This window comes from Aedes aegypti, chromosome 2 (genome assembly GCF_002204515.2).
Source record: "Aedes aegypti strain LVP_AGWG chromosome 2, AaegL5.0 Primary Assembly, whole genome shotgun sequence".
Classification (NCBI taxonomy): domain Eukaryota; kingdom Metazoa; phylum Arthropoda; class Insecta; order Diptera; family Culicidae; genus Aedes; species Aedes aegypti.
Genome location: NC_035108.1, coordinates 57,127,034 through 57,155,018, shown reverse-complemented (window position 1 = coordinate 57,155,018; position 27,985 = coordinate 57,127,034). Strand labels below are relative to the sequence as shown.

At 36.3% G+C, this 27,985-nt stretch overlaps 2 protein-coding genes across 4 annotated transcripts in view; one reads left to right on the top strand and one right to left on the bottom strand.

Annotated features, from left to right (window-relative positions):
• The window catches only part of LOC5570087 (myb-like protein Q), a 476,649-nt gene that overhangs the window by 372,999 nt on the left and 75,665 nt on the right, over nt 1–27,985 (top strand). The window lies entirely within an intron of this gene.
• Nucleotides 26–27,985, bottom strand: LOC5570088. 2 transcript variants are annotated; one of them, XM_021840897.1, is made up of 4 exons: nt 27,523–27,985; nt 27,192–27,283; nt 1,189–1,345; nt 26–478 (listed from the first exon to the last, which is right to left on the bottom strand). In XM_021840897.1, the coding sequence occupies exons 1-4, from the start codon at nt 27,680–27,682 to the stop codon at nt 285–287; spliced, it is 603 nt and encodes a 200-aa protein (XP_021696589.1). In that variant the 5' UTR covers nt 27,683–27,985; the 3' UTR covers nt 26–284. The 2 variants fall into 2 exon arrangements, with proteins under 2 accessions (XP_021696589.1, XP_001653075.1); XM_001653025.2 differs by having other exon boundaries at nt 1,201–1,345; nt 27,523–27,984.

The window sequence follows — 27,985 nt, the reverse complement described above, 5'->3', positions numbered from 1 at the left end:
AACGGAGGAAAATCGACATGCCAAATTTAAACGCATCACTTTTTATTTCTTACTCAACGTTTAATTGTTATCTCACATATAATATTTACAATTTGAATGCCTCTCTCTCTCTCTCTCGCTCGCACTAGCTTCGATTTATAAAGTAACCTGAGTTTCGAACAACCCAGAGCATTCCTGCCGCATTCTCACAAAAAATGTTATAGTTCTGCATCCTTCCCAGATCACTAAAATCACCTTAATCAACGAATCTTACCAACTAAACTAAATAAACTCATCGGTCATCACTAGCTTCGGTTTAGCGGGTTTGGGGGTTGTGGCTGCTGCTGCTGCTGTTGTTGAACGCCTGCGGCTTGATGCTGTCCCTCGATGTCTCGCTCGTTGTCAAATCGGACAAAGTTGTTCTGACTGGTGGGCAGCGGTCCCTTGGCAAACATCCGATACAGCACTATCAGGCTGACCAGCACGTACACGTTGACCACTGGATGAGGGAAGGAAATGGAACATGGTGAGTTCGATTGATAGCAACAACATTAACGACGGGGGTGAAATGGATAATGTTAAAAATTGTATCCAAGCCCTTTGAAAATTATCTGAAATTTTGAAAAAAAAACCTTTAAAGCTAATTCAGGCATTGAAAGAGGAAAGCTCAAAAATTTGCGATGCATTTTGAAAGTGGGCACAATTTTAATTTAAGAGAACGTGTTCAAAAATTCCTCGGAGACTGATTTGAAAGAATTGAGAACTATTATTAAAAGTTCAAGAATATGATAGCTCCTGGCGATGAAGGAAATTTCTACAACCTCATCGAGAAACTTCCAGAGAGTACCTTATCATTCTTAATTAATTTATTTTAACAAATGTTTTCAGTTGTCATATTTTTTCTGCCAAAAGTAAACGACAGCCGATTGAAATTCAAGGTTCTGTTGCTTCTTGGAGGTTTCAATTGCATTTCGAAAGAGTTTCTTCATTTGACGGTGTCGAAGTCACCGGCAAACCACAATCCCATTAGCAAAGCTAATGTTGCTAAAGTTCGACCTTCCAGTCGTCGGATCGGAGATTGTTTCACCACGGCGGTGTCAATTGCAGTAAACGGATTTTTCGGTGGCACAAGAAGCGGTCAACCGTAAAACTCCCCTACCAAGCGGAGGTTATAATTAAAAGACAAACATTTTTTCCAAGCAGGTATACCTAAGTACTCACAAATCATAACGAGCAACTGGCGGCTATCGATCGCTGCCAGTTCCGATGGTCTTCCGGTGCAGAGGTTCAGTATCTCCTGGAGGACGACGACGGCCCCATCGATGATGAACAGCGCCATGAAGGGGGCGAGAAATGATTTATTTTCCTGCGGAAAAAGATTAGAAATGCGAGAAAAAAAGAGTCAGTCGTTGGTTGGTTTAGTGGGTCACGCGAACTCCACGCAAGGTAGAGGAAAGCGGTGCGGAAGTTTGAAAGCACGCATAGGGGAACTGGGAGTAATACGCTTATGTTGAAGTGAAAATGAATCGAAGCCAAGCAAGAGCATAAATCTAGAGGATCAGACAACAATATACGTTAAAAATTTGATCTATTGGTCACTCGCTGGTGGTGATCAATCGATCAAATTTCCAGCTTAAATCACACTGTCTGGTTCTCTAGTTTTGTGCTCTAGAAAATTTGATGTGTGGCTTTGCTTAACTTGTATCCGACCAATTTCCGATTTTTATTTCAAACTAGTGGTCCCGGCAACCTTCGTCTTGCCATCAAGTAGGCTGTTGGAAGACGTCAAAAAATCCCCCATAAAAAATTACCCCTTAGTCTTCTCCCCTTCTCCCGATTATTCCGGTGACTTTCCCGAACTTTTTCCTCATGCGAACACGTAGTAGGGTCGGTGTTCCCTTAGTGGACAGTCCCCTATAGTCGCACTAGTGATTTTTCACGGCCGTTTTGCTATAAATCTTTTCAAAACATTTTTTGACATGAAGGACAGGACCGATTTATCTAAGTACCATTGATTTACATCTTGATTTTGCTCAAAAAATGATCGAAAAAAATATTTTTGCTTAAAATTTGAGCTCCTTTGCGCCTATAGTAAACCTATTGTTCCTATAGTAGCACTACTGAGAGAAACTATTTTTTATTATACGAAATAATTGATGAATTAATAACTTTTTTTACGTCAAACGAAAGCTTAAGATCCACACTTTGTAGGAAAAATATAAAAGTTTTGTAAAAATACGGTTTTGATAAGCATTTTGCCGACGCCGTGATGCTAGTGCTACTATAGGAACAGAAATTAGAAATAGTGCTACCATAGGCACATGTATTCCTATAGTGGTTTTATATTTTTCCCACAAAACCAAGATAAAAAGCTATCAGATGATGTAAAAATAATGACGCTAGCATTATTTTTCGATTCTATACGAATTTTTGTTCTTAGATATGCGGCTATTGGCACATCGACCCTATCCCTTGTGGAGTGTAACAGTGAAAAACCTTGCGTTAATCCGTTGACCCGTTCTCAAGTCATTTCGTGACATACAAACACTGTGTGGAACTCCACAAACACCATTCCATTTCTATTTATATATATAGAAGATAGATAGAAGATTGTTATTGAGGACGTACAATTCAACTGATTTAGATGCGGTTTTCACTAAATACAATCCATAGGCTTCTAGTTTCCAATGCCGGCACAAGTGGACCAGATTATTTCCTATGGCCGGAGTTATTCCGGTGTCCTCCTGGGTCAGGTCGGGTAAAAAAAAACGATCAACTTCCTCTTCTGAACAGATTGACCATTGATGGTGTTTAAACCTCTCTAATTTAACAGAAAACGGAAATTATGTATTTTCGAACGACTTGTAGTGTTTAGCTTCAAATCATTACACCATTGTTGTTTCGATATTATTTCTAATGGTCTTTTCGCGGTCCTCCGGAGAATCCGGAACATACGTAAAAGTGGACAGACATTTCCTGAACGTTGACCTAGAAAGCTGGGATTTTTTTGAACGACTTGCAATGTTGAGCTTCAAGATGGTATCCCATTGTTGCCTCGATATTATCTCTAATGGTCATATCTTGGTCCTCCGGAAGTACCGGAACATCCGTAAAAGTGAACATTTCCTGAAAATTTACCTAGAAAGCTGGGTAAACGACTTGCATTGATGAGTATTAATTTTAATAGCAATTTCTTGGTCCTCCGGAACATCCGTATAAGTGAAGAGCTGGAATTTTTTGGGTAACGATTTGCAGTGATGAGCTTTAAGTAAGTATCCAGCTTTTTACGCTAGCTATAAAACTTCGGAGGGTGATTCGATTTTGACATTTCTTGTCTTCAGATTTTATGAATAGGTCTTAGTAGGCAGTGATTTTAGATTGTTGATCGAACTGTCAAAAATTTTCATTGTTGTTATTATCGGCCAACATGTCTGTGTTCTGAAAATTCCATCTGCATATAATTATTAGTAATTTAATTTTATTTTTCTATTTTAGACACTGTAGGACTACAAATATATGTATGGGAAGAGTTAATAAACCTAACCAATGGAAATTACTGTTGTTATGCATTTTCGATAACTACCAGAATTTATAATCCATGCAATTTTTTTGTCAGAATCTAAGACAAGACGTGACAGGTCAAAGTACAAAAATGAAACCAATTGCCTGTCAAAAAAGACCACTTCCCATTGGTCGTTTTGGTCTACTTTCACATCGTTGAGTTGGATTGCAACAGGGCACTTTGTTGCTAGCCCGGCCGTGTTGCTAGTTCATAAATTAGAGCGAGCGAACGAAAGAAAGGACTAGTTTCCTTCAACCTCATCTCTGGACTCGACCACATCGGGTTTGACCATTCTCATCTGCGGCTTGTTGGGACATGGGCTTGTTGAAATACAACGTCCAACACGTTTTGGGGGTAGGTTAAAGATTTTATTATGTTCTGTCGATACGACTTAGTGAGGGTACCAGAATAAAGAAAAAAACATAAAACTAATAATGTCTGGAACTGCCAAAGTGGTTCATCGGGCCATTTTTTCCTAAAAGGTCTTCTAAATTTTCAGTTCATTCAAAAACTGATTTACGTAATTCTTCCGCTATAAGCCGAATGGAGAATATTTGATCGGCGAAGAAATATTTCTCATACGTTTTTTAACTCCAATGATACTGATGGTAACGACACTTTTTCTCCAACATCAATCCGAACCATTAGCTCGGATGCTTAAGTTTGCCAACCTGAAAAAATTAGAGCATTAAGCGAAGTATGCACTTCAACAGAAAAGTACCGTTTTGATTCATATTACGGACAGCTTCAAATTCCGGACACTCTACTTTGTATGGGAAACATTTCACACGAAATGTTTCAATTTTTGTCGTTCAAAAGTTCTCATTTTCGAGGCTCGTTTTAGTAAGCTTTTTCCAAAAATATATTCGAAAATTTATAATGCTCAACTACCTTAGATATCTCTTTAGTGGTTTGACGATTTCAATTGATGATTTGACTGTTCCAATAATGATTATCATGAGCTGTCCGGAATTCGATTCAAATTGTCCGGATTATGAGGCAAAAGTGAGGAAGCGTCCGGAATAAGAATCATGAAAAGGCCACACATTTTGATTTATTTAAAATTATTCAAGTTGCGGAAGCGTATTCTTTACCCACCATTCGAAAGATAAGGGCTTTCTACGCTCGATTACACTAAGGAATCATACAGAATGATTTATTTTGTATGCTCTATGCTGGGTTATACTTCACTGAGTCCTTAAGTGTCCGTAATATGAATCAAAACGGTAATCGCCTATCTCGATGCGTGGGAAAAGCATTTTTCTTTGATCGCAGTACGCAGTTGAAAAGAAATGTCAAGTCAAATGGAGCTCGCTGAAGGAAATTTCTTGACCATTTCTTGGGCAGAAATTTTTCCTTTTCTTGAGCCGAACAGCATACGTAGCTTTAGAATAAAATAAAATAATTCAGTGTTTATCGAAATCCATTTCCTAAAATCAAGACTGCAACTTTTCTTTGACAACATGCAGAAAGTCAACTTCCAGAAGCCTACTTAGATTCAACCATAAACAATCATGGACGCAAGACATGTCAGAAAGGGGTGATTCAAAGTTTATAGCAAGCCAGCGTAAAAATCTGGATACCACCGTTGCTTTGGTATGATCTCTAATGGACATTTCTTGAAGCTCCGGAAAATCCAGAACATCCGTAAAATTGATTAGCATACGTGATTTCAGAATCGGGTCAATGTCATTGACGTCTTCTGGTGATAAATGGCCACTTTGTGGTCCCCTGGAAAATCCGGAAAACTTTACATTTTCTTATAGTTGACCTAGAGAGCTGCAATTTTCTCTAAACAATCCACATTCATTGTATATCGTATCAATGACATTGCCATCCATGATAGTCACTGTATGGTCATGATAAAAATCTAGTGAAATTGACATATCTTGACAATTAACAAAGAGACCTGCAATTTATTCTAAAAATTACATTGGTGGATTTAGAATCGTGTCAACTTCACCGTCGTCTGCTTTTTAGTGACCACCTAGTGGTCCTTCTGAAGATCAGGAAAATCCGCTTGAAAAAAAATCGCAGCTCTGTTGGTCGATTGTTAGCTCTTGGCAATTTTTACGGATGTTCCGGATCTTCCGGAGAATCACGAAATGGCCATTAGAGATAATACCGAGCCAACGATGATATACTATCTTGAAGCTCATCATTGCAAGTGGTTTGAAAAAAAATCCCAGCTCTCTAGCTCAATTTTTAAGAAATGTCCAATTTTGCGGATGTTCCGGATCTTCCGGAGGCCCATAAGGTGACCTTGATTGCAATCGTTTGCCCCACGATATCACAATATTAGCCGAGGATATAAAATTTCTAAACTAATGTAGCAATCCTCTATGGCATTACTGATGAAATCAATGGAGGGTTTCTGACAAAATTCACAGCCAACCCTGTATGTTTTCTGTGACAAAATACCGTGATCTGATCATTCATGGAATGAATTCTCGATTACTTTTTCAAATCGGCGTAAGTAACTTTCACACAGTTTTGAGAAAATTAAATAAGATAAATCATAACCAGTCTTCTAAAACTGCTTTCAAATGAACAATCTCTTACACGTTTTTTTTTCGCCGTGTACATAGCTTAAATTTTACATACAATTAGCTCGCGGTCAAAAACTAGGTTGTTTATATTATTTTCCACACAAATATTATGACAAAATGATAAGCCGATTGGTTCAGTTACTTACGACATTTTTGTACCAGTGTAGAATCGACTCAAGTAGTGTTTTGATTCGTGGATAAGCCACTTTGTCTCTTCAAACAAAGGAGCGACAAAAGTAGCGGTTAGGTTGCGAAAGTTGAAAATCCTACTTATGCCATTTTGTATATCCGGAAATAAAACATTCTAATAGCGAAAAATCAAGTTGGTTTAAAGCGGAACGTGTAGAATTTCGTCAGCGAAACACGTAAAATTGATAAAGTAAGTTTGTTAAGTTTTCTGACTTGAGTCTGTTTGAATAAGTTTTCGAAAGTTGATCATTTGATCTTTTTTAAGTCCAAATTTGACAATATTCAATCAATTTAAAATCGCTTTTCAAAATTATGTTTCTAGCATATTATGGCATATTATATCAAATAATTAACTACAGTCAAAATGGCACACAAAATTAGCTGAAATCAAGGGGAATATACAAAAACTATGATATTTTTCGAAACAAAATATTGACTGAGCATTCATTGGTATTTTCCACAGAAATATGGGTGTAAAATTCATCTAGAACTAATTAAAAAATGGTTTAGGTAGAACACTGATGCTCAACATGCGGCCTACAAGTCGCATGAGCACAATTTGAAATGAGTTTCAATAATATTTTAGAAGTTGAGTTTGTATGTTATAAATCAACCATATGAATTCAACAGATATTCGCAGGATCCCGCTAAGGAACCCTAACAACCCGATATGAATTTTCAGGTATCCGTTAATAATCCCCAGAAATCCGTTAAAACTCTGAACTGACTCGCTAGAAATCGACCCAAGAGCTTACCAAGAATGTTGAAGACATCGAATTTTAAGATTCCGCTGCGACATTGCTGAAAATTCTCAAGTCTCCAATGGAAAGCCTCAAAAGTTCATAAGGACTTCCCAGACTACCAATAGCAATCTCCATATTCTGCTGGAAAAGAATTAAGAAAACTCCGGATTTTGCCAGAAATATTAAAAATATAACTAGAAAATCACAGCATTCCGCTAGAAATTTATAGGACTTCGTAGACATTTTAGGAGTTTACAAGGAATCAACAGATTTTGCACAGCATCTAAAGCAACTTATTGTACAATCTCAGGATCTTGTAAGAAAACCCTAATGTCCTATAGGAATACCCGAGTTTCGCTCAGTATTTTCAAGAATTCGCTGGAATTTCCCAGAAGCTCAATTTAAGAACATAGGATACCGTGAGGATTCTCCATAGTCCAGTTGAAAACCCCTTGACCACCAGGATATCGTAAGAAACATTTTGATTATTTCATGCGGCTCGCATCTTTAATTAAAAACTTGATATGGCACTCTACTCCAGCCTGAGCATGGATCATTTCTCCAAATGCCAAGCGTTATACAGAGTCTCTATCGTATTCATCGCACGCTTTAATTACCTTATTGAAAATAAAATGTAGTGACGACTGTGTTTGCACTTGTCATGGTGGCGAAACAGCGTATAAAAGAAGCTTGTGAGTAATTTATTTATCTAGATATTGTTAAAGTTATATGCTTCTAATCCGCAATTTATTCTATGAAATTTCATGTAAAGCTTGCAGACACGACTTTTTGCTTGGTTTGCTTCTATTGTTATGGTAACTCTGTACCGGCATACTCAAGTGGGCTAGTCACACAGCGTGAATACCTAAAAAAATATGAACCTTAGTTGAGATACTCATAGAGATTAAAGGCATAATGAAACGTTGAAAACACACGACCATTTTGAAGTGATTACTTTAAATAGGCATATACGGTAATACTAAGGTGCGAATATCAACGAAATTTAAGCTCTGAAATGCGGTAGAGTAAGGTGGGGCAAAAGTTCGACCTTAGTGGTATAATCAAAGTTTCCAGGAAAACAATAGCAGTTAAAACAAAACAAATACCATACAGTGAACCTTCAACATATTGGCTATAATTTTGCTGAACAAACTTTTGTCCAAATATTTACCCATTTTTAGTTATAACAGTTTCAAAATTTTTTGTCTTATTCGAACTTTTGCCCCACCGGTGGGGCAAGAGTTCGAATCTAGTGTGGGGCAAAAGTTCGCTGGCTAAAACACAAAATATCGATCCTTTTATGACAGGCATACTTTACACCAGCCGTAAACTTAAGTTTGCCAAAAAATACACACTAAATTTTCATCAAAAAATTGCCCAAAACCGGGTTAATTGTAATATACTCAAAAATAGCAGTTTTTCGCAAAACTAAGAGGAAATGTAAAATTTTGGTGACAGTTTTCACACGTCAGACAAATTTAACTAAATTCGAAGATAATATGTGGATTTTAGGCAATTTGAAATTTTTTCCGTGATTTTATACATGGGCACGGTGTCTCTGGTAGAACAACATTAATATAAAAAAATCAGTATCGCTAAAACATCCACCAAATGAAAGCTTAGGCTTTTCCCTTTCAATTGAGACCTGTTTGGAAATGTTCTATCGGGGGGTCCTGAACATTTTTTTCAAAACAGTACAATGCTGTTTTTTTCAGTACTGGTTTCTAAATTATGGTTCACACAGTCATTTTCTTTCATGCTTATCTAGGTAGCCATGAGAAAATTTACTACGAATAGTTAACCAATTAATAAAAAGGATTTACCATTATACCATTCTATTTAAACCAATTACAAACACGACATATCGATAAAGTAAATATGGTTAATACGGCCTACAAATGCGCACTATTGTACATTACTACAGCTCAAAGATGCTGTCGATCACATGCTTTGGAGTTCTCCGGAACCTTAACATGATTTCATGCAACTTGAAGATCGAAATGTACGGTTTCACTGGCTTGTTTCTCGTATTTCCTCAAACCACTTACAGTGATTTTACAAAACTCCGGGATATGATAGCGCCAATGTGGAACTTCCAGCTATTGGGTGAGCAATCCACGTTTTTGAAAAGTTCTCAACCTTTTCTGCAAAATCATCATCCAGACTCCTTTGAAAACAACTTTTATGTACCTGATCAAAATGATCAAGCGCCTGAAATACATTTTTTTATTGAAAATTGATAATTTACAGAACAGTACGATAAATTCCAATTGCTAGCAAACTTGGATCCCATTTTACTTCCAAAACATGCCGATTTTTCAAAAGCTTCTGACAGTTTCAGCTGGTGAATCCACATTAGGGCGATTCAAATTTTAAAAATGCTTGAATATCCAATCTCCCATATGCTCCTTACCATCCTTACCATAAAAATAGTATTCTGTGAAATTTTCAGCTTTCTAGATGGTGATTTAAAGGTGGCCCAAAGACAATGTTGGTTTGTATGGAAATTACTATGGAGAAACTTAAAGAAATATTCCAAACAGGCTAGTACTGTATTGTAAGTAGAAACTTATCATCCCATATTGAAAACTCATTATTCAAACCTTAATGAAGGATGTTGCTGAAGAAACAAACAACTTTTGAGCTAATTTTGATTGGGATTTTTGTACATGTTTGCAGGGCTATAATCCAATATTAAGCTAAATAATAGCAAACAAACTCATGAATATCTCTTCCGCTATCCGTCGGATTGAATTTCTCTCTTCAGCAAATTTCTTTATTATGGTTTAAAGAATGAGTTTTTACCATTGGAAAATAGTTTTGTACTTACATTACAGTAACAGCGTGCTTGGAACATATCTCAAAATTTCTCCATAGTAATTTCCATATAAACCTACTTTGTCTTTGGGCCACCTTTAAATCACCATCTAGAAAGCTGAAAATTTCACAGAATACTATTTTTATGGTAAGGATGGTAAGGAGCATATGGGAGATTGCATTATCAAGCATTTTTAAAATTTGAATCGCCCTAATCCACATTTGCTGTGGCTTAGGCAACTGATGATCCTCACCTGTAATAAAAGAATCAAACAATCAAACTGCTGATGCTTACCCATTCCTCGACATTATTTGGATCAATGTATTATACTTTTTTGTCAATTGGATTGACAACACCTAGTGAAATATGCAAGGAAGGTGGCAGGCAATTTGTTCGTCGGGTGATCTATCGAGCAGTGGATAGTAAATACAATTGCAGAACTGCTCCTCCAGTTTATGATCCGAGCCGAGACTTTTCCATTTCGCGGACGCGTATGTAACCAAGTATTCATGGATGAGCAGCTACATTGGATAGATATATTTTTGTGTGGTACAGCATGGGCAAGGAAATGTTGAACTATCTCCCATTATTACGCAAAACAGATTGACAATTTTAAAATATCCAGCAATGAAGCACCTAAAATTATTCAAAAGCAACAGTGTCTTCCAAATTTTCTCAATATTGCCATATTTATCTGAAATGCGAGAAGCAAGCAGCAACAGTATTTTTACGCCAGTATCCTTACAACGGCCTTGAGTCCCGATGACTTCGGAATTATGATCGATAATCGAGAGGGTAACCTTAAAGGACCCTTCTCCATCGCTTGCAGATTGAACTGCCCAGGCCAACCCCCCTGTTTGGACGTCACATAATCAACTAACCCCTGAACGTTATTACAGTATATTACAGGTTTTCATTCAGTTTCTGCATTATCGTTCAAATCAAAGTGCAGATGTGATACCTTTAAAAACCCCTGAACTGATTGGTTAAGTCTGCTGATTTTGAAGGCGATGTTTGGGGCGATTGCAACATCCAAACTCCTTAGACAGCTGCTCAACTGCAACGTTCATCTGGTGCTCAAATCACATTTTTTTAAATCAAAAACAAGTCATCAGCGAACAAATGTTTTTTTTTTATGTTGCACATTGGGTGGTAAACCGTGTAGATTAGACAACCAACCAATTCAATTGGCACTTACTTTTTGCATTACTGTGTCTACCACGTTTTGCCGAGTTATGTTTGATCTTCCGACCTTGACGCTTGACCTTTTAAATTGTATTTATATTATACAGTGCTTGACTTTTAAATTGTATTTATATTTATACAGTGCTATATTCAAAAGTTTAAATTGGTTACTGAACGAATAGAGGTGCAAGCTCGACATATTTTTGTAGGACAATAGCAGACTTTAATCCTGATGTCGTGAAAAATGTGCTGTTCAATAATATCAACCACTATTGCTGATAACGGTTGCAGACACATATTCTTTAAACACAATACGCAAATCTTCGAACGATTGTATTCGTGGCTTTTTGGATTCATGTTGCAGGTCCCCGGACAGAGTGAAGCGTAAATATATATTTATCAATAGGTGTGAAATTGGGATATACTTATTGTAATTATTAACAGGCATACCTCTAATCAGCATTTTGGTTTGTTGACCCAAAACAATGAATTTATAAACTTATCACGCGACACAATCACCAATTTTTCGCTATACCATCTTAGAACGCGATAACTTAAGCAATGCAGCGCCGATTTTCCTACTATTGATGCCAATTTAGTTGTTTGTGCAATCTGTGAAACCATTTGTAATGTAATGATCCATGAGTAAATGTTTTCTCAAACGCGTAAAAAGCAATATCTTATGAAAATAGATTCGAATTTTAAGACGGTAGCATACAACTGAATCTAAATAAGGGATATTTATTGAAAATCTTAAAAATCCCTAAACATTTTTTTATTTAAAATTTTAAATACTATTTACAACCATTTTAGTTTTGTATAAATAAATAAATTTTGATTAAAATATACGATTTTACTATTTACTGAATTTATAATCAACTGAACAGCAACACTGCCAAAACAAAAACAAGCTTGTTTTATGGAAATCTGGACAAACATTTAAAAAGGGCACATCGACATTGGTGAACAATGGCTTTGTAAGATGCTGTTGTGCCCAATTCAACTTGATCACGTTCACCAATACTAGTATCAGAAAGAACTAACACTAATCTTTCTGATAGTGGTGTTAGTTTGCATGGGCGAGCTAAAAAGGGATCTCCAGCCCTTTTCAAATGTTTGTCCAGAAATATTTGTCATGGCCTTCTACGGTTCGATTGAGTTTTCAACATATGGTACAAGCGATTCATTGTATCATACTATTGGTGGAAGAAGATCACCTATGGTAAGTATCTCTTACTAAAATAAAAAAAATGTTCAGGACCCCCCGATAGAACATTTCCAAACCGGTCTCAAATGAAAGGGGAAAGCCTAAGCTTTCATTTGGTGGGTGTTTCAGCGATACTGATTTTTTTATATTAATGTTTTCTACCAGAGACACCGTGTGGGTCGAACTTTTGCCCCGCTGATTCGAACTTTTGCCCCACTATGGGCCAAAAATTGTTTTCAAGCATTTATGCAAAATCTAGTACACGTCAAAGCAACCTTATGATAGGCCTAGAAACGCCCTTACATAAAATATTAAAAAAGATTTTATCTTCAATTGGTTCCATGCAACGAAAGTTTGACCAAAAATTACAATATGCACGTCGAAAAACAACAAATAGAAATCTTAAAAAGAAACTCTTACCCCACTCGAACTTTTGCCCCACTTTACTCCAAGCATGAAGCTGCATTACTTTTCAAATGACTGAAAGTCCTTCAAAGATCCCTTCAGTAATCCGATTTTATTTAAAATTTCTCTGAAAATCCTTGCGACTAATCTAATCTAAGTGAATGCACAGCCAATATTGAAAAGCATCCTGGAAATACCGAAATTTATTTCAGTATTTTCTTGTCAGCATTAATATTTGTAGCATATCAATAATTTGGTACAAATATTAAAATGGCCAGGCTCACTGTGCAGACTTGGGATTTGAAGGTAATTCGAAAATTAACGGCGATCAGGTTATTCACAAATGATTAACATGATAAACGAAAAATTTTCAAATTGTGTGGAGGATGAAACGGGGACAACCGTACCAACCGTTCCATATTGATAGATAGGCAAAAGCGTTGGTTGGGAGTGGCGAAGCTAAGAATGTTGTTGTTTGTGGTTCACTTCCTGGGATGTGGCACAGGTATTTACTTCGTGTGTCCTGGCTATAGAGCCTAGGCTTAAGCGCCATTACTCGCTCTCTGAAACGAAAAGAAATTTGACTCCCTCTCATATTGCAATTATTTACCCATTAAACGATCGAAACAATTTTTATGATTTATTTTCTCACCTCTCCCCAAAGTTATATTTTCTGTATGTAAGAAATCAAAACATTTCCTCTCCTCATAAACCTTTCCTTTCAAATATCTTATGTTTGTTACATAAACAATAAATCACCTGCATGTATCAACTTTTGATTCCAGATAGACCGTTCTATAATGACATAAGTAAATTATTATGATACTATGCTGTAACATGATCATCAACAACGTAAATTTGACTAGTGGTTTGAATTTGAAATCAATGGCTCATGAGACTTTACCTATAGTAAAGCTGCGTACATCAGTAATACCAAATCAACACTATCGTGCGTGACCAGTACACAAATTGTATGATGTCTTTCCTGCCATAAAATGTAGGACGGCAGAATAATCATGAGGATAACGCTCGCATGTCACATGAAATGTTTAAAAACATTTGATCATCGATTGGACAGTTTGTCGCTTCTGAGTTTAGAGCATTAACTACATCCGATCACCAATGGTCCACAAGCAATCACAAGCCATGCGAGATTCAATCGAAACAAGCTCACCGGATACAACTTTCAGCTGAAGCGTCTCCTCGTCTGGGAATCATTCAAGAGGGATGATCAGCGGCCGACGATCCATACCGCTATAACTTCATAAAACAGAGGCTGAACTAAACGAACTAAAATGAACACGAATTAACTTGATAGTACATGAACTGTTCTTCTCGTTTCTATTCTAGGCAAAATCTTCTCTGAAAATCCTTGCGACTAATCAAAAAGTTTGTTCAGAGGAACTCTTCCAGGAATTAAATGTACATTTTGAAATTAATACAGAGTTTACATCAATACAGCAATTTCACTGATTTGGGGACGGATCTGATGTAGTGAATAGAACGCACGCCTCTCACGCATCACAGATCATACTCGAATCCCACCGTGACCTGTGATCAAATCGAGATACAGTTCAACCTCCATGAGTCGATGTTCCATTACTCGATATCGACTCATGGAACCATTTCAAAAATCAAATTTCATGGTTACTATGATGGTCCCCTCAAACGGCTTTCCATAGCATTGCTGTTCCATGACTCGATATTTCCATGAGTCGATGGTCCCTTCAATATAGACTCATGGAAGGTTGACTGTAGTCACTTATGACTAAAAAAAAAAGTTATAGTGACTACTTCCTTCGGAAACGAAGTAGAGCCGTTGGTCCCGAGATGAACTAACCTAAGTTTAAAATTCTCGTTATTAAAGATACAAAAAAAATACTGAGAACATCTTCAAACATTGTCTTAGGCAGAGATTTTCCAAGAAATTACTTAGAGGATAAAAAACAGTAATTTATCTCGAGTAGTATAAAGACATTATCGAAGAAAATTTCTCCGGAAATGGTTATTGAACGTCTTCAAGGAAGTTTGAAGAATTTTCACATGATTGGAATTAGTTTAGGTATGTTCGCTGTAAATTTGTACAAACCTACCTTCTCGGATCATTTCAGGAACTACTCCAGATATCACATAAAAAATCTCAAACGATTATTGTAAAAAAATATGCAGGTATTTCTCTGGGATCCCATCAGAGATTACATCTACAAAAAAATGCTACAGATTCACTCTACCAAATAACCAAGAGTTTTCAAAATTTAACCAGAAGTATAGTGTTATCTTTTGGTTTTCTCCAGTTATTGCAATAGAGTTGATCTAAATCACCTCGTATTGATTTCTTCAGGAATTAATACTGTGACTTCCGTAGAATATTTGTTCACAGAACTTCTCCAAATATTGAAACTGGAATTCTTCCAAGTATTCTCAAAATATTATTCACTTACTTTTTGGATACCGCAGAAATCTATGCAAATAATATTCTTGGAAACCCATTTTTGGATACATTCTTGGAGAACTTACTGAAAGATTTTCTGAAGTATTATTATAAAAAATCCTAAAAAACTTTTGAAAGATTTGTCAGGATTTTTTGGGAAAATTTATGGTTTCTGGAAGAATCCTGGAGAAATCTTTTGAACTATGCTGAAAGGGATGCTAAGAAGAGCTCCTGAGAAAATACCTGTTAGAAAATAAAATTAAATTGAAAGAAAATTTGAAGTGCGCCAGAAAGAATTTGGTTGAAAATTACAATTTTTACTGTTTTTCTCAAAGATATACCGGAAACAATTGCTTAGATGTGTTTCATTGAAAATTTTTAAAGAAATACTTTCTTTCTTTCTTCTTTTGATATCTTTATAACACTAGGTTCAATTCAGAAGAATATATTTAAATAATTTCAAATTTAAATAAACATTGACAGTATTTGTAGAAAAATCCCCAAAGAAATTCTAAGTGGAATTCCTAAAGGAACTGTTTGAGAACATGAATGTATCATTAGTAGAACTTTTGTAAAATTGCTTGGGAAACATGCAGAAGTCTTTGCAATAAACGTTAGTCTAAATTTCATACAATTAAGCCTTGTGTTTTCAAAGCTCTACATTTGATAGAATACATAACCAGAAGAAAAAAAATATAAACAAATCATGAAACTCTACTGGCATCCAGAGACATTTCCTGGAGGAATTTCTTACGGATTCCTCATAGAAATACCTCGAAAAACTATTTTAGAAATTCCAGCAGAAATACTGAAGTTACTCCTGTAAAATGAAAGAAGGTGGCATCTATTTTACAAATCGTCGAGAACACTGTATTAGCATTTTGTATCCCATGTTAATAACTGGCCCATGTAAAATTCAATGTTTGTCCCGAATCCCGGGTTGAGCGAAATTCCGAGAAATAGACTCTCTCATTCAAACAGCAGTTTTGCTGTTTATAAAACTCAATGTCAATGTCAATAAACTTTTAAAAGAAACACTTTTTTTCGAATTTTTAACTTTAATCCTCGGGTGATAAAAGCATTCCAAAACACGTCGTTTGTACACATCAATAGTAACTCGTTTTGCCCTCATATGGGCAATTCACCCCCAGCTCTCCTACCGGCGAATGAGATCACCAGCTGTGGTCTCTAGTCTACAGGTTTTGCAAACCGACCGGGTTGTAACTGAAGGTGTATGTATATGTACGAATGGAGTACACTACCGAAGCAAAGTGGGTTTTAACGACGCCGGTGATGCGCATTGTCGTGCTAATCGTATTCTAATTTGATCGGCGGCTTTCATATATAGGTGAGAAACGTGCTAATTTTGAGTCACGACAGGCTCAGTTTTAATTTCATTAGTGACCATTATTTTGATGCTATCAGCAAGGTTTGACTTTATTAGCTAAATATTATTCAAATTGCTGTATTGTGGAAGTAGAGAGCGAACAAATTAAGACTGAACAAGTGAGAGGATAATTCTCCGATTTCAAACTGAAAGCTATCTTTTCTAGGCAAAATTGTGTGAGCATCGGCCGCCTGTTTGAAAATTTAAACAACGATTTTTCGCCAAGAGTATACGAGCAAATTAATACCATGTGTTGTCAAATATCTCAAAACATCAACAAGTAAGGGCCATCATAGCTTTAGTGTAACGAATCTCTGACACTGGGCTTGAATTTACTGACAACAAAAACGTGTGCCTTTTATTCACGCATTCCAGTTATCACAGAACAACCAAATGGTAACTTTTATCCTCCATTGTACCGAATAACCCAATAACCCAAAAGATAAAAGCTATAAAACGGTTCGCCTTCCACTCGGTTTTGGGCTGTTGTTTGGCAAATCAACACCCAAGTTGACCCACCAAGAAAAAGAGTTCAGACGTGTTTATCCACAAATGTTTTGTTTACGTTCGCCTTTCGCATTTCCTGTTTGTGCCGTTGAACACGCTTTGGATAGTAATTTAAATCAGCATGTTGTGAAATTTGAGCCCGCCATAATATCGATGTAGTTCTCAGCGTAGGGAACACGACGATTGGTGGCCATTAAATTCTATTCAGACTAGAGTTCTGGTTTTGATTGGATTTTAATTTTACATCGTATTAGGCTGTGGGCTTCCACTCAAATGAAAACCGGTTCCAATTAACCCATCCCAAAACAGCTGAACAGCTCGAAACCGCCTCTAACCCTTTGTCTGTGTTCTGGGGGTAATTTGACTCTAGAGCATTCCAAAGAGCTGTCATTTTTTTTTTTGTAGGTCAACCGATTGGTGATTTTTTCCCACTTTGGTACCTTTAGGCAATTGTTTTTTATTTGTCTAAAAACAAGTTTTCTAGAAAATAGTACGTAGTCTCAAAATAACAAAATTTTGAGACCTTGAACGCTTATATCTCTGCTACCGTACCATATAACTTCAGTAAAGATTTGCAATTAGTTTTGTCGTGCTACATCTCAAGATCTCAAAATTAGAAAGAATTATATCTTCAGTGAAGTTTCTCATTGAATCAAGGTCTCTACGCAGCATGTATGCTTAGTAGTTCGACAAACTGACAAACTTAGGGGAGCTTCAAATATTGTCAACTCATATATCTCATGTTTGAGCTATGTTAGAAGACTAGTGTTTTCGACAAAATTGTTCCCAGCATTTGAGATTAATTTGGATAAACCAATTTGTAGACGCTAATGGTTAACATATATTTAAAACCCATATACTTCATAGTTAACTTGAGTAGTTGAATTAAGCCTTTGGTAAAGTTATTCTTTAGTTCGACACTGGAACCAGGGATTGAATCCTGAGATAATTGAGAGAATCTTTAACGTATCGCTCTCTGTAACTATCATAAAATGCAGTACATTATGAGAGACTGTTTATCGTTTACTGCTACAACTCTGATCAGATAGCAGTGGGGATAGCAGTGCATGATAAATCTCCTCTAAACAAGCTCCAAACCTGTATTATAAAAGTATTAAAACCTGTATTATAAAAGTATTAATATCGGAAGTTCGGGGATTGTTTATCGTGCCGGTAAAATAAAACACCTACCCAACGGTAAACAAACGAGAAAAATGGATTTTATCACTCTTTGGAGCTCTCGTTTGCTGCTTCTATTTATCAGACTTGTTACAACTTGTGATACATTGCCGATCGTGGACCGCAACAGATGGGATGTTTTTCTTCGCTTGCTTTGATCGTAATCAAAATCAAATGAGAGCGAATTCTGCAATGCCTGTCTGGAGCTATGAAAATGTGGTGAACCAAACAAATACCAGAGGTTCCAAAACCGGAAACGAGTCATACAGATTATGTGAAAATATGTAGGTGCAGCGATAGTAAGAAGACAATCATTCGTTAAGCACTGTTATCTGTTATCCCTCATGGGTACACAGCAAAAAAATCTTAAATACACATGACACGTTAACTTTTGTGATTGAGATGCAAAACGAGCTATAATGAAATAATCAATGCTTCATTGGATTCCGAAACACTTGCAAATAGGAGTGAAACTGAAACTTATCATGATCTTGCATCCAACATTCGCCAATATTACACGTAACAATATTCTTGTTACATCTTGAAAGTGAAATTGCAAACAAGAATGCTCGGTTTACACGATTATACAATGAATTTCTGTCAAAAATAATGCACATTAATGGATCGACGGCTTGGCCATTTCATGTGCATTATTTATGAATGGAATTTGAGCATAAAATAATGTAAACCGAGCGGTTTTGTTTGCGAGAGAAGACATTTGAGTTGATATGTTAGTAGGTTTAACCATTGAATATATTTGGAATGGCGTTACATGATAGCTTTACGTTACTAACGTAGATTTTTCTTTAATGTTTACGTTATTCGCTACTTACATATTTTTCGAGATTGTTTTCAATGATTTATGCAACGTGGGCCGTGGCTAACCCGTTTTGAAACTCTCAATTGTGCCTCAGTGCTCCACGCGTGGTTCTGCTTCGTTGAACATAGAGTACGACAAGTGCTATCTTGACCCGCAAATACTCAGGACGATTTTATTTTGTTCAAAGTTTATGCTCTTACTTAATGACTTTTCAATATTTTTGAGTATTTTTTTTTTCTTTGAAATCAAACTGTTAACCAAAAATACTGTTTTCGTTATTTTTCGAAATAATGTAATCTCATGTCTATTTCTTATAAATTTATCGATCATAAATGTTTTCCACTGATCAGAGATACGCAATGTATAACTACTCATAATAATCGATTCATGTTTTGACTTCAGAGATATCCTAAGGACTCCAATATAATTGTAAGTTTGTACGTCAAATCCTAAGCAGTCAACAATAAATCTATTGAAGGGTAATGACTTCGAAAGCGGTGAATTTTAAACATTGTTTGTCAGATTTTTTTTTCCGGGATCGATTATACTATAAATACGTTTGTCACATAATAAATTATTTATTCTTTCGGAAGAAAATCATTCTTCCAAGAAATTTCGTTTCCTTCAATTTCTTTCTTTTCGATGTTTTGTTCCTCCGAAGCTTTGTCCTTTCGACGTTTTGGCATTCGACATTTTGGGATTCGACTTTTGTCACCCAACCAAACATACAAACTCTCAAAAAAATTAATAACGCCATTTTTTTAAGACACTACACGTCAATGCTTCCAGTGGGATATTTGTCCTTTGAAAGAAGCACCACACTAGACAACGGACTAGCATGCAACGCCCAGTGGCCAGTCGGAAAACATTCTTGTCGGAAACTTTTTCAGCCTGAGGCGGGAATCAAACCCACACTCCTTAGCACGATGCGGTTTAATGCCTTGATGACACTAACCACACGACTACAAAGCCCATCAATACTGGATACTTTATGGATAATTTCGACCATCCACACTAATTTAAACTTGTGGGCTTCAAGATCTGCATGTTTTAGCGTAATTTCTACCCACTCAACGCATGCAGTTGGTATTTGAAGATACCCATAGTACCTTGAAATAATCCGTATAAACGTTAGTTAAACATTTTAAGTTATTTAAAGTCGTTCGAAATATTTTGAAGTTATTTGCTAACCACATTTTTATTGCTTTAACAAAATCTATAGATTTGGGATTCCTCAGCCTCAACATCAAACTGAGATGATTTTCGTATGGTTTTTGATAGTCTTGGACATTCAAAGTAATCCAGAGTGGTCTTCATGATTTACAAGCTCTACCCAAATGGTCATGAGGTTGACATTTGTCGATGTCTATAATATCTCATGATAAAGTAGATATATGTGTAGTAAAGTATAGTTGAAATTCCGCTAGTTGATCTTTAAGATATTCATCTATAAAGACTTCTAAAGTTTTCTTCCTCCAGAAACTTGTCATGGATTCTTTCATCCCTAGAAGTACTATTGCTTCAGAGATTCCTTCAGGGGTTCAATTTAAGGTATTTTATGAGCATTCATTTTACGAATCTCCTTAAAGATTCCTAGAGAATTTTATCACAAAATTGTACAGGAGTTCCTTTAAAAAACGATTCAATTATTCGTCCAAATATTTCTCTAGGAATCCTTAAACAATTTCGCTTAAATTATGTTCATTAACTGTTTCCAAGGAATTTCAAGGATTTCGAATTTCTCCAGTAGTTTCTTGACAGGTTGTCCGAATTTCTTCAGGGACTTCGATTGTTGATGAAATATCTGTACGTGTTCTGCCAAGTATTCTTCAACTTAATTCGACAGGGAACCCCACCTAAACTTTTTCTAGGTATTCCTCTAGATAATCATCTATATAGATTTTCAATGATTCCTTAAGAAATGGTCCGAACGGCTGCACTTGAAAACTTTCTTCAGATTGCTTCATTACTTCTACTGGGAATTGCCTTCAGAGATTTTGAGCTTCTTCAGAAGTTTCTTATCGGATATGTCAGAACTGCTTTACCGATTCCTCCAAAAACTGATTGAGTATCCATCCAAGAAATTTCCAAACATTGTTTATAAGAATTTGTCTAGGAGTGCTTGAACATACATCATAGGACTTCTTCATAATTATTTTGAGGATCCCTCTAGCAATTTATCCATATATTCCATCAAAAAAATTGGCTGAGTCATACTAATCAGACAAAAATTACATTTTTGAGTGCCCAATTAAATTCCAGCATCTAGTTATTTATCTCTAGTAGATTTAGGATTGCTGAATCTGATGCCGTTATCAGAAATGTTCCAGCACGTCACGATTTTGAGCAACAGGTCACTGAAAATGTATAAAACACTGGTATCATTGATTTAACATGAAATTTAATGTGAGACATATCAAAGTATTTAGTGGAATAGGAACTTCAACTTTCATTTAAGTTAAAAATTTAAATTAAACTGCATGATTAAACTTAAGTTAAATTGATTCTTAGTTACTATTGTATGGCGAAACACAACTTTCTAAACCATCAAAAAATAACTTATTATAAACTTATAAAATATTATAAACTTTGTTGATAAGTATTGTTTAACACAAAAAGTTTGAACCCTGTGGCAAATTAAGAAAATAAATTACCATACAAGCTGTTGAGCTTGCATGCAAGTTAGCTTAAATCGTTATATTCAACTAATTGCATTTTAAACAGCCCAAATCTCAAAAACTAGACGTGCTATGATATTATTGAAAACCGTTTTGAATTGAGCCACTCTTAATTGCGTAAATAGGTAGTGGTATTTTCGTTGTTCAGACCAAAAAGTGTTCCGCAGTGCAATGCACTAGGAATGTTCATTAAATCTTATGAAGATGTCAGTAAGAATTAATTTAGGTATTGCTTTTAGAGTTTCTTCGAGTACTCTTTCAAGGATTTCTCTAAGGATATCTCAATACATTTTTTTAAGGATTACTCCAATAATCACGTTCCTTGTAGTGACTCTCCCAAAATATGCCCCAGTAATTCCACCTAGATTTCTTCTAAACTATGCTCTTAAAATTTATTTCGGAATTGCTTCATTCATGCTTCCAACAATGAACACAAGAGATGTCCATTGGTTTTTCTCTCTATGGATTCTTTCAAGAATGATCATCCAGGCAGGTCCAGATTTGGGGAGGTGCCAAGGGGCCAAATGCCCGGGTCCCTCAATCAATGGGCCCCCGAAGATTAAAAAAAAGTGAAAAACAATTTGATGAATTGTACTTCATACGATTTTTATCTAAATTCTTCAGCTTTAATTGAAATCTCAACGAAAACCACTAAGTTTACATAAAAGTCTTTAAAACTCTTCCCAGGTTACTATATAGCAAACTGTAACAGTAGATGAAAAAAAACGAATTTAGTATTATACCATTTAATTCCACTAGAGTTTGTATCCTTTGACAGATACACGTATTTCGACCTCAACTGTAAGGCCGTCTTCAGTGTCGTGTACTAGACTCGACTATTACCGTTTCTCCATATAAATTTTCATATTGCTGTGTGCGTTTGAAATGCGTATATCAAATGCGGGAACACCAAACGCGGTAAGATTTTCCACAAGGAATGCGATGTCACAGATAGCATTTTCTTGCTAGGTTGGCAGTGATTTAGATAATAGTTACTAGGGATCCTTTGATTGTTATGCGTTACCGCATTTGCATAGCATAGCATAGCATAGCATAGACTGACTGTACATGTCAATGGTTGCTACTCCGTGATTGATCGGAACTGGTAAGAATTGCACTACGATCCAAATGAATAAGGAATGGGAGTTTCCGCTTACTCTCGAAGTGCAATTTTAGCAGATCTAATATTATTGATCAATAACGGCGCCGGCCAAGTCCTTACAGTCAGTTGGGATGGGGAAGGAATGTTAGGGTGTAATGATTGTTGCTTCTAGAGACCGAGAATATCTCTGCATCTTCACAATCACCACGGGAAGGGTTTTTATTAGTGAGGGAGGAAAATATCTGGGAGTCACCTCTGGTCGGTGATGCGATCCATGGACAAGGGGGAAATATACGACTTGTATTTAAAGCTAGTTTTGTATTTTTGTCTCGAGAAGTTTTTGGAAAAAATACGTCAACATCTATAATGTCGAACAATTCAAAAGACGTTTTTATTAATGACGAAAACTGAAAATTACATGTATATATTTTAACTTATATGAAACAGGAATAATGCCGACACTTGTAGTGACGAACCATACATAGTTTGTTTGAAAATTACATATGAGTATTACTGTGCATTTTGTCTCGAGATGGTATAAGTTTTAGAAAATACGTCAACATTCTCAATGTCGAACAATTCAAAAGATAATTTTTAATAATGTCAAAAAGAGAAAAATATATGTATATTCAAATTGTATAAGAAAAAAGCATAATGCCGACACCTATAGTGACAAACAATACAAAGTTTGTTTTAATATTACATAAAAGTTACGCTTTCAAGAAAATATGTGTTATCATAAGCATGAAACGAACTCACCAGTTGGTAATCCATTCTCGACTGAACACAAAACTGACACTGACAGCAAAACTTCTTAGCGTCCCGAAAATAAACCGTCTTGCTTGGGCCTTCCAAAATACGTACCCAGCAAGACGCTAAAAAAAAGGGGAAAAAATCTCCGGCGACGAAAACACGCGCGAATCCGTCAGCAAAATCAATCGGACGACGCAAAACCGAACTGTCCTGCTTGGGCTTCACGAAGCACTACCATTATGCGTTACCGCATTTGGAGATGATTTAGTCAAGATTTGGTCCTCAAAGGCAAACTGCAATATAAACCTTCAACGTCTTTGGACCACCTTTAAGGACATATCCCCATGAGTACCAAAATGGCCTCTAATATGGCACCTTACTCCCCTCACAAATCACCAGTTTTTGAATGCAAATACGTAGTTATTGCTGTGATTTGTGTTGTAAAATACCACGCACTTCCGAATCACTTCTTCTTCACGCACCGAGATATTGTTTGCTGGCTTTTCGGTGCCCGTTCTAAAAATCACTTTTAATCGTATTTCTACTCACCGTAGCAATTCAAAAATTTAATGCGATACTTGAAACACTTTGATTATTCACGCACGATGCTCCTGGGAGCAATAAATCACTTATATCGATCAATTTGTGCTCGAAAACAGCACCGGAACGTGAATTCACTGAGCCAACATTGTTTATGATTCGGATGCGCCGCTCTCACTGATTGGAAATGATGCCAGTTTTTATGTTTGCAATTAGAACGGTTTGGGTATTCATACACTTGCTACAACCACGTATTTTACAAATTCATAATACTCAAAAGGTGTACAATGTCACAAGTGTAGCAAAACATTTTTATGCGTGAGAAAAACTATGTACGACGCAATTTAACAGCAAAAATGAATATAAGATATTATACAGTACAATTGACTGTAGAATTCAAATGCATACTGATGGCAACTTTCTCCGTCCGTGAGAAGCGAGAGAAGAGAGGAGAAAACTGCCAAACATAGTAAACAACACACGCATGGTGTGAAAAATGCTTATGATTTTGGTCAAAAAACATGTTTTCACAACCAAATGAAATAAATTGTGATTTTGAGTTTTTATGAAGTTGTTGATGAATTCATATCGACAATAATACCTTTGTATGAAACGTGTGCAAGTAACACTACCTACATAATTTTGTTGGTGGAGGTATACATGAAACATGATGATTTATTTTTGGCCGACGCACATAACATTGTGCTCCGCCTTGTTGGGTGGCTCGAGAGGGTGCTTTAGCGGGTGGCTCGAGTGGGTGTCAACATTATGTTTACGTGCTCGATGAACCTTCACCTTAAATCTTCACCATAACGGCTGAAAAATTGACAGAAGCCATTTTTTTATATAAAGCATTGTAAGACAGCAATGAGAGGACTGGAACCGCCGAATCTATAACATTTGGTCGAATGACATTTAGTCGAATGACGTTTGGTCGAAAGTACATTTGGTCGAACGGACATTTCGTCGAATGGACATTCGGTCGAAAATTAAACTCAACTGCAACTAAACGCATATATTTGCTTGAGGAATGGTATTAAGCTGGAAGTCACAATAAGTCAATTGGCCATAAGTAGAGTTACCGACAACTAACATTCACTTTGCCATTAAGGTTTTCCTAGAAGCAAATTTCTTCTGCCATTGTAATTCAGATTTGCGCATTCAAAAATCTTACACGTGTCCGTGAGCTGCAAGACCCGGAATTGATCTGTATTACGAAGAATGATGACATTGCAAAAGAATAATGAACAAAGAAAACATTATGTTCACATCGTTGAGTTAATAAAATAACCTGTTGAGCGGTTTTTCAAGGAATGATGCTATTTTAAAAGAATAATAAATTCACTACAGTTATGTCAATGTACAAAACAAACTACTAAAAACTTGATTTGAATAATCATTGAAATCCTAGATTTTGGCATAACTTTAAATTACAAATAAAAAGATGAATGAAATTTAAAAAAAAAACTTCATAAAATGTCCCATTTTTTGTTCAACAACAGTTAATGATTCAGATTATTCAGAAGAATACGTTAATCTTGCAATAAACCGTTTCAAAATGAGCTTTGCATCCAATTTCCGTTCAACTAAACATAATTCGACCAAAATGAATGTTCTAAAGCCATTCGACCAAACGTCCATTCGACCAAACGCCCTTTCGACTAAATTTACTTTTGACCAAACGTCATTCGACCAAATGTCATTCGACGAAATTTCCTAAAGCCGGAACCGCTCTATTGGGAATCTAATGTTTCGAATGCTCCGAGTTTTCATTTTTTGTGTTTCCATATTCGTTTTCAGAGCTTAAGCCAACTAAAAATTGTCCGATATTTACTACCAAAATTTACAGTAATTACATTTCTGACCAGTACCCCATTTTACTAACTGTCGATTAGTTGAATTTATGCATATGCTTATATGCATCTCTATGATAATTATTGCATGATTCTTTAATGAGTAGATATACGAACCAAGGATATTTGGCTCAGATTTTTGCTGTAAAACCACATATATTTAACATTTTTAACGCATTCTTGCCAGTAAACTTGAAATTTTGACCTATCGTAAGTACACTTAAAGCGTTGAACACTAACATCTCAAGGAGGCAAAAGCCAAAAAAGTATGGGAATCACTGGCAAATAGGGAGCAGGATCCTATTCTTGACACTTTTGATTCACTTCGGCTGTGGAGTTTTTCGAAAGCTACTGAGCTCATATACGGCCACAGCTTTAAAGTGCTTCTGATTGCAAAGTTTCAGATAATTCGTAACCCCCCATGCCAGACTGAATCATGGAAGTGGCCAAGTAGCTCTGTACCCTAGTAGGGGGAGCTCCCCCAGTAGCGGACATCACCCAATATCGGACATCGCCGAAAAATTGAGAAATCATGGTTCAATCAAGATGGTGTATTAGAAGAAAAGGAAGCTACAATGAAAAGTAATGTTTGCACAGTACAAAACATACCCTTGAATTATGCACTTATTTTTAGAAAAACAGAGATGGTTAAAACCCATAAAAAGTATCGCCTTAAATTTGAACTAAATTAATACTTATTTTGAGTATGGAAAAATAAACCATCATAATTTGAAAGTAAGAATGTATTGTGCATATTTGAAATAAATATATATTAAAACTGCAATTTTAGTTCAACGCCATCTGCTACCAGTTTCGGAAGCATGATTTGTTACATGATATCTTTGTATTTTTTGCACCAGTGCCTGAAAACACATTTATTTTTCATTGATTTTATTGTTCATGGTATCAAATATGTATAGATGTATGTAATGTCCCAAAATTAAAACAGAAAAAAAAAACATAAAAACAGATATTACATAAAAATCTAAGGTCAATTGTTTCATGCAAAACTACATGTTGCCCAAACTTAAGAAAAAAATGTTGCTTCTATATAACTGAACTGTTTTTGAGATACAATTAACAGAACTGTTTCTGAGATATAAGCACCCATTTTTGCTAAATTTAGGTATTTTGTGATTTTTTCTCAACGATTGCGATGTATTAAATTTTTGCTCTAAAACAGGCAAAACCTGTCCGCATTTAGCGAGTTGAATTTGGGGCCAACATGTCCCCATGGCACAGACAACGTAAATTATCTTTGGCACAGACCGAAGGTTCAGCACTGCGTAGAAACCGTAACTCACCTTGTATAGGCCAACGGCCAATATCACAGAGGCGCACAGCCATAGGGCCGATTCTACCTGAATCAGTATCGGGTACCGCTGCACCGCTTCGACTACAAGTACGGTATCCAATTGTTGACACACATCGTCGCCCCCGTAATAAATCACGTGAAACACAAACACCAACGTTGAACAAACAACACATGGAATGAGAAAATCGGAAAGAGAAAACAGCATAATCAGCAAATTTCACTACACGATCACACATCTGGTTTGCACATTTTCCTGTGCATGATCATTCGTTTCGATCGATCGCTTCTTACGATTCGATCCCACACCAAACCCAACTCACATTCCTCCTCGATAACGAACGGTTCCTCGTGAATATCTCGGCCGGTGAACGACGACACGATTATCACCGACGTGAAGAAGATGGTGCAGAATGCAATGAAGTACCCGTGGAACTTCATGAAGTACCGAAAAACTCGATTCATGACGACCGCTTCCGACATACTGCGCAGCCTTATCTGTCTGGAAACCTATTGCCAACGACGAACACTTCGCGATCACTCAACAGCCTTTGACAAATTACCTACGATCGAATGACCGGAAACTGACCGAGGGTTTTCGGTAATTGTTGACCGTTTCCCAAAAATGTTTTCCAAATGCAATGTTTTGATTGCCACTTAAGTATGGGTCACTTAAATTTCTGTGCACGCAAATCTCCGAACGAAAAACGGAACTTCACGACCGCGATCGAGGCTTCAATGACAACGCGCGCGTATGATCGTCTGAAAGCGACTGAATGGACGAGT

Excerpts from the sequence above, each read along its gene's own strand:
- LOC5570088 (XM_021840897.1), bottom strand. The coding sequence starts at position 27,682 with ATGTCGGAAGCGGTCGTCATGAATCGAGTTTTTCGGTACTTCATGAAG. Across the intron at positions 27,284-27,522 it reads GTTCGTTATCGAGGAGGAAT|TCGAAGCGGTGCAGCGGTAC; the intron begins GTGAGTTGGGTT and ends CCGTACTTGTAG. Across the intron at positions 479-1,188 it reads TATGATTTGTGAGTACTTAG|TGGTCAACGTGTACGTGCTG; the intron begins GTATACCTGCTT and ends TCCCTCATCCAG.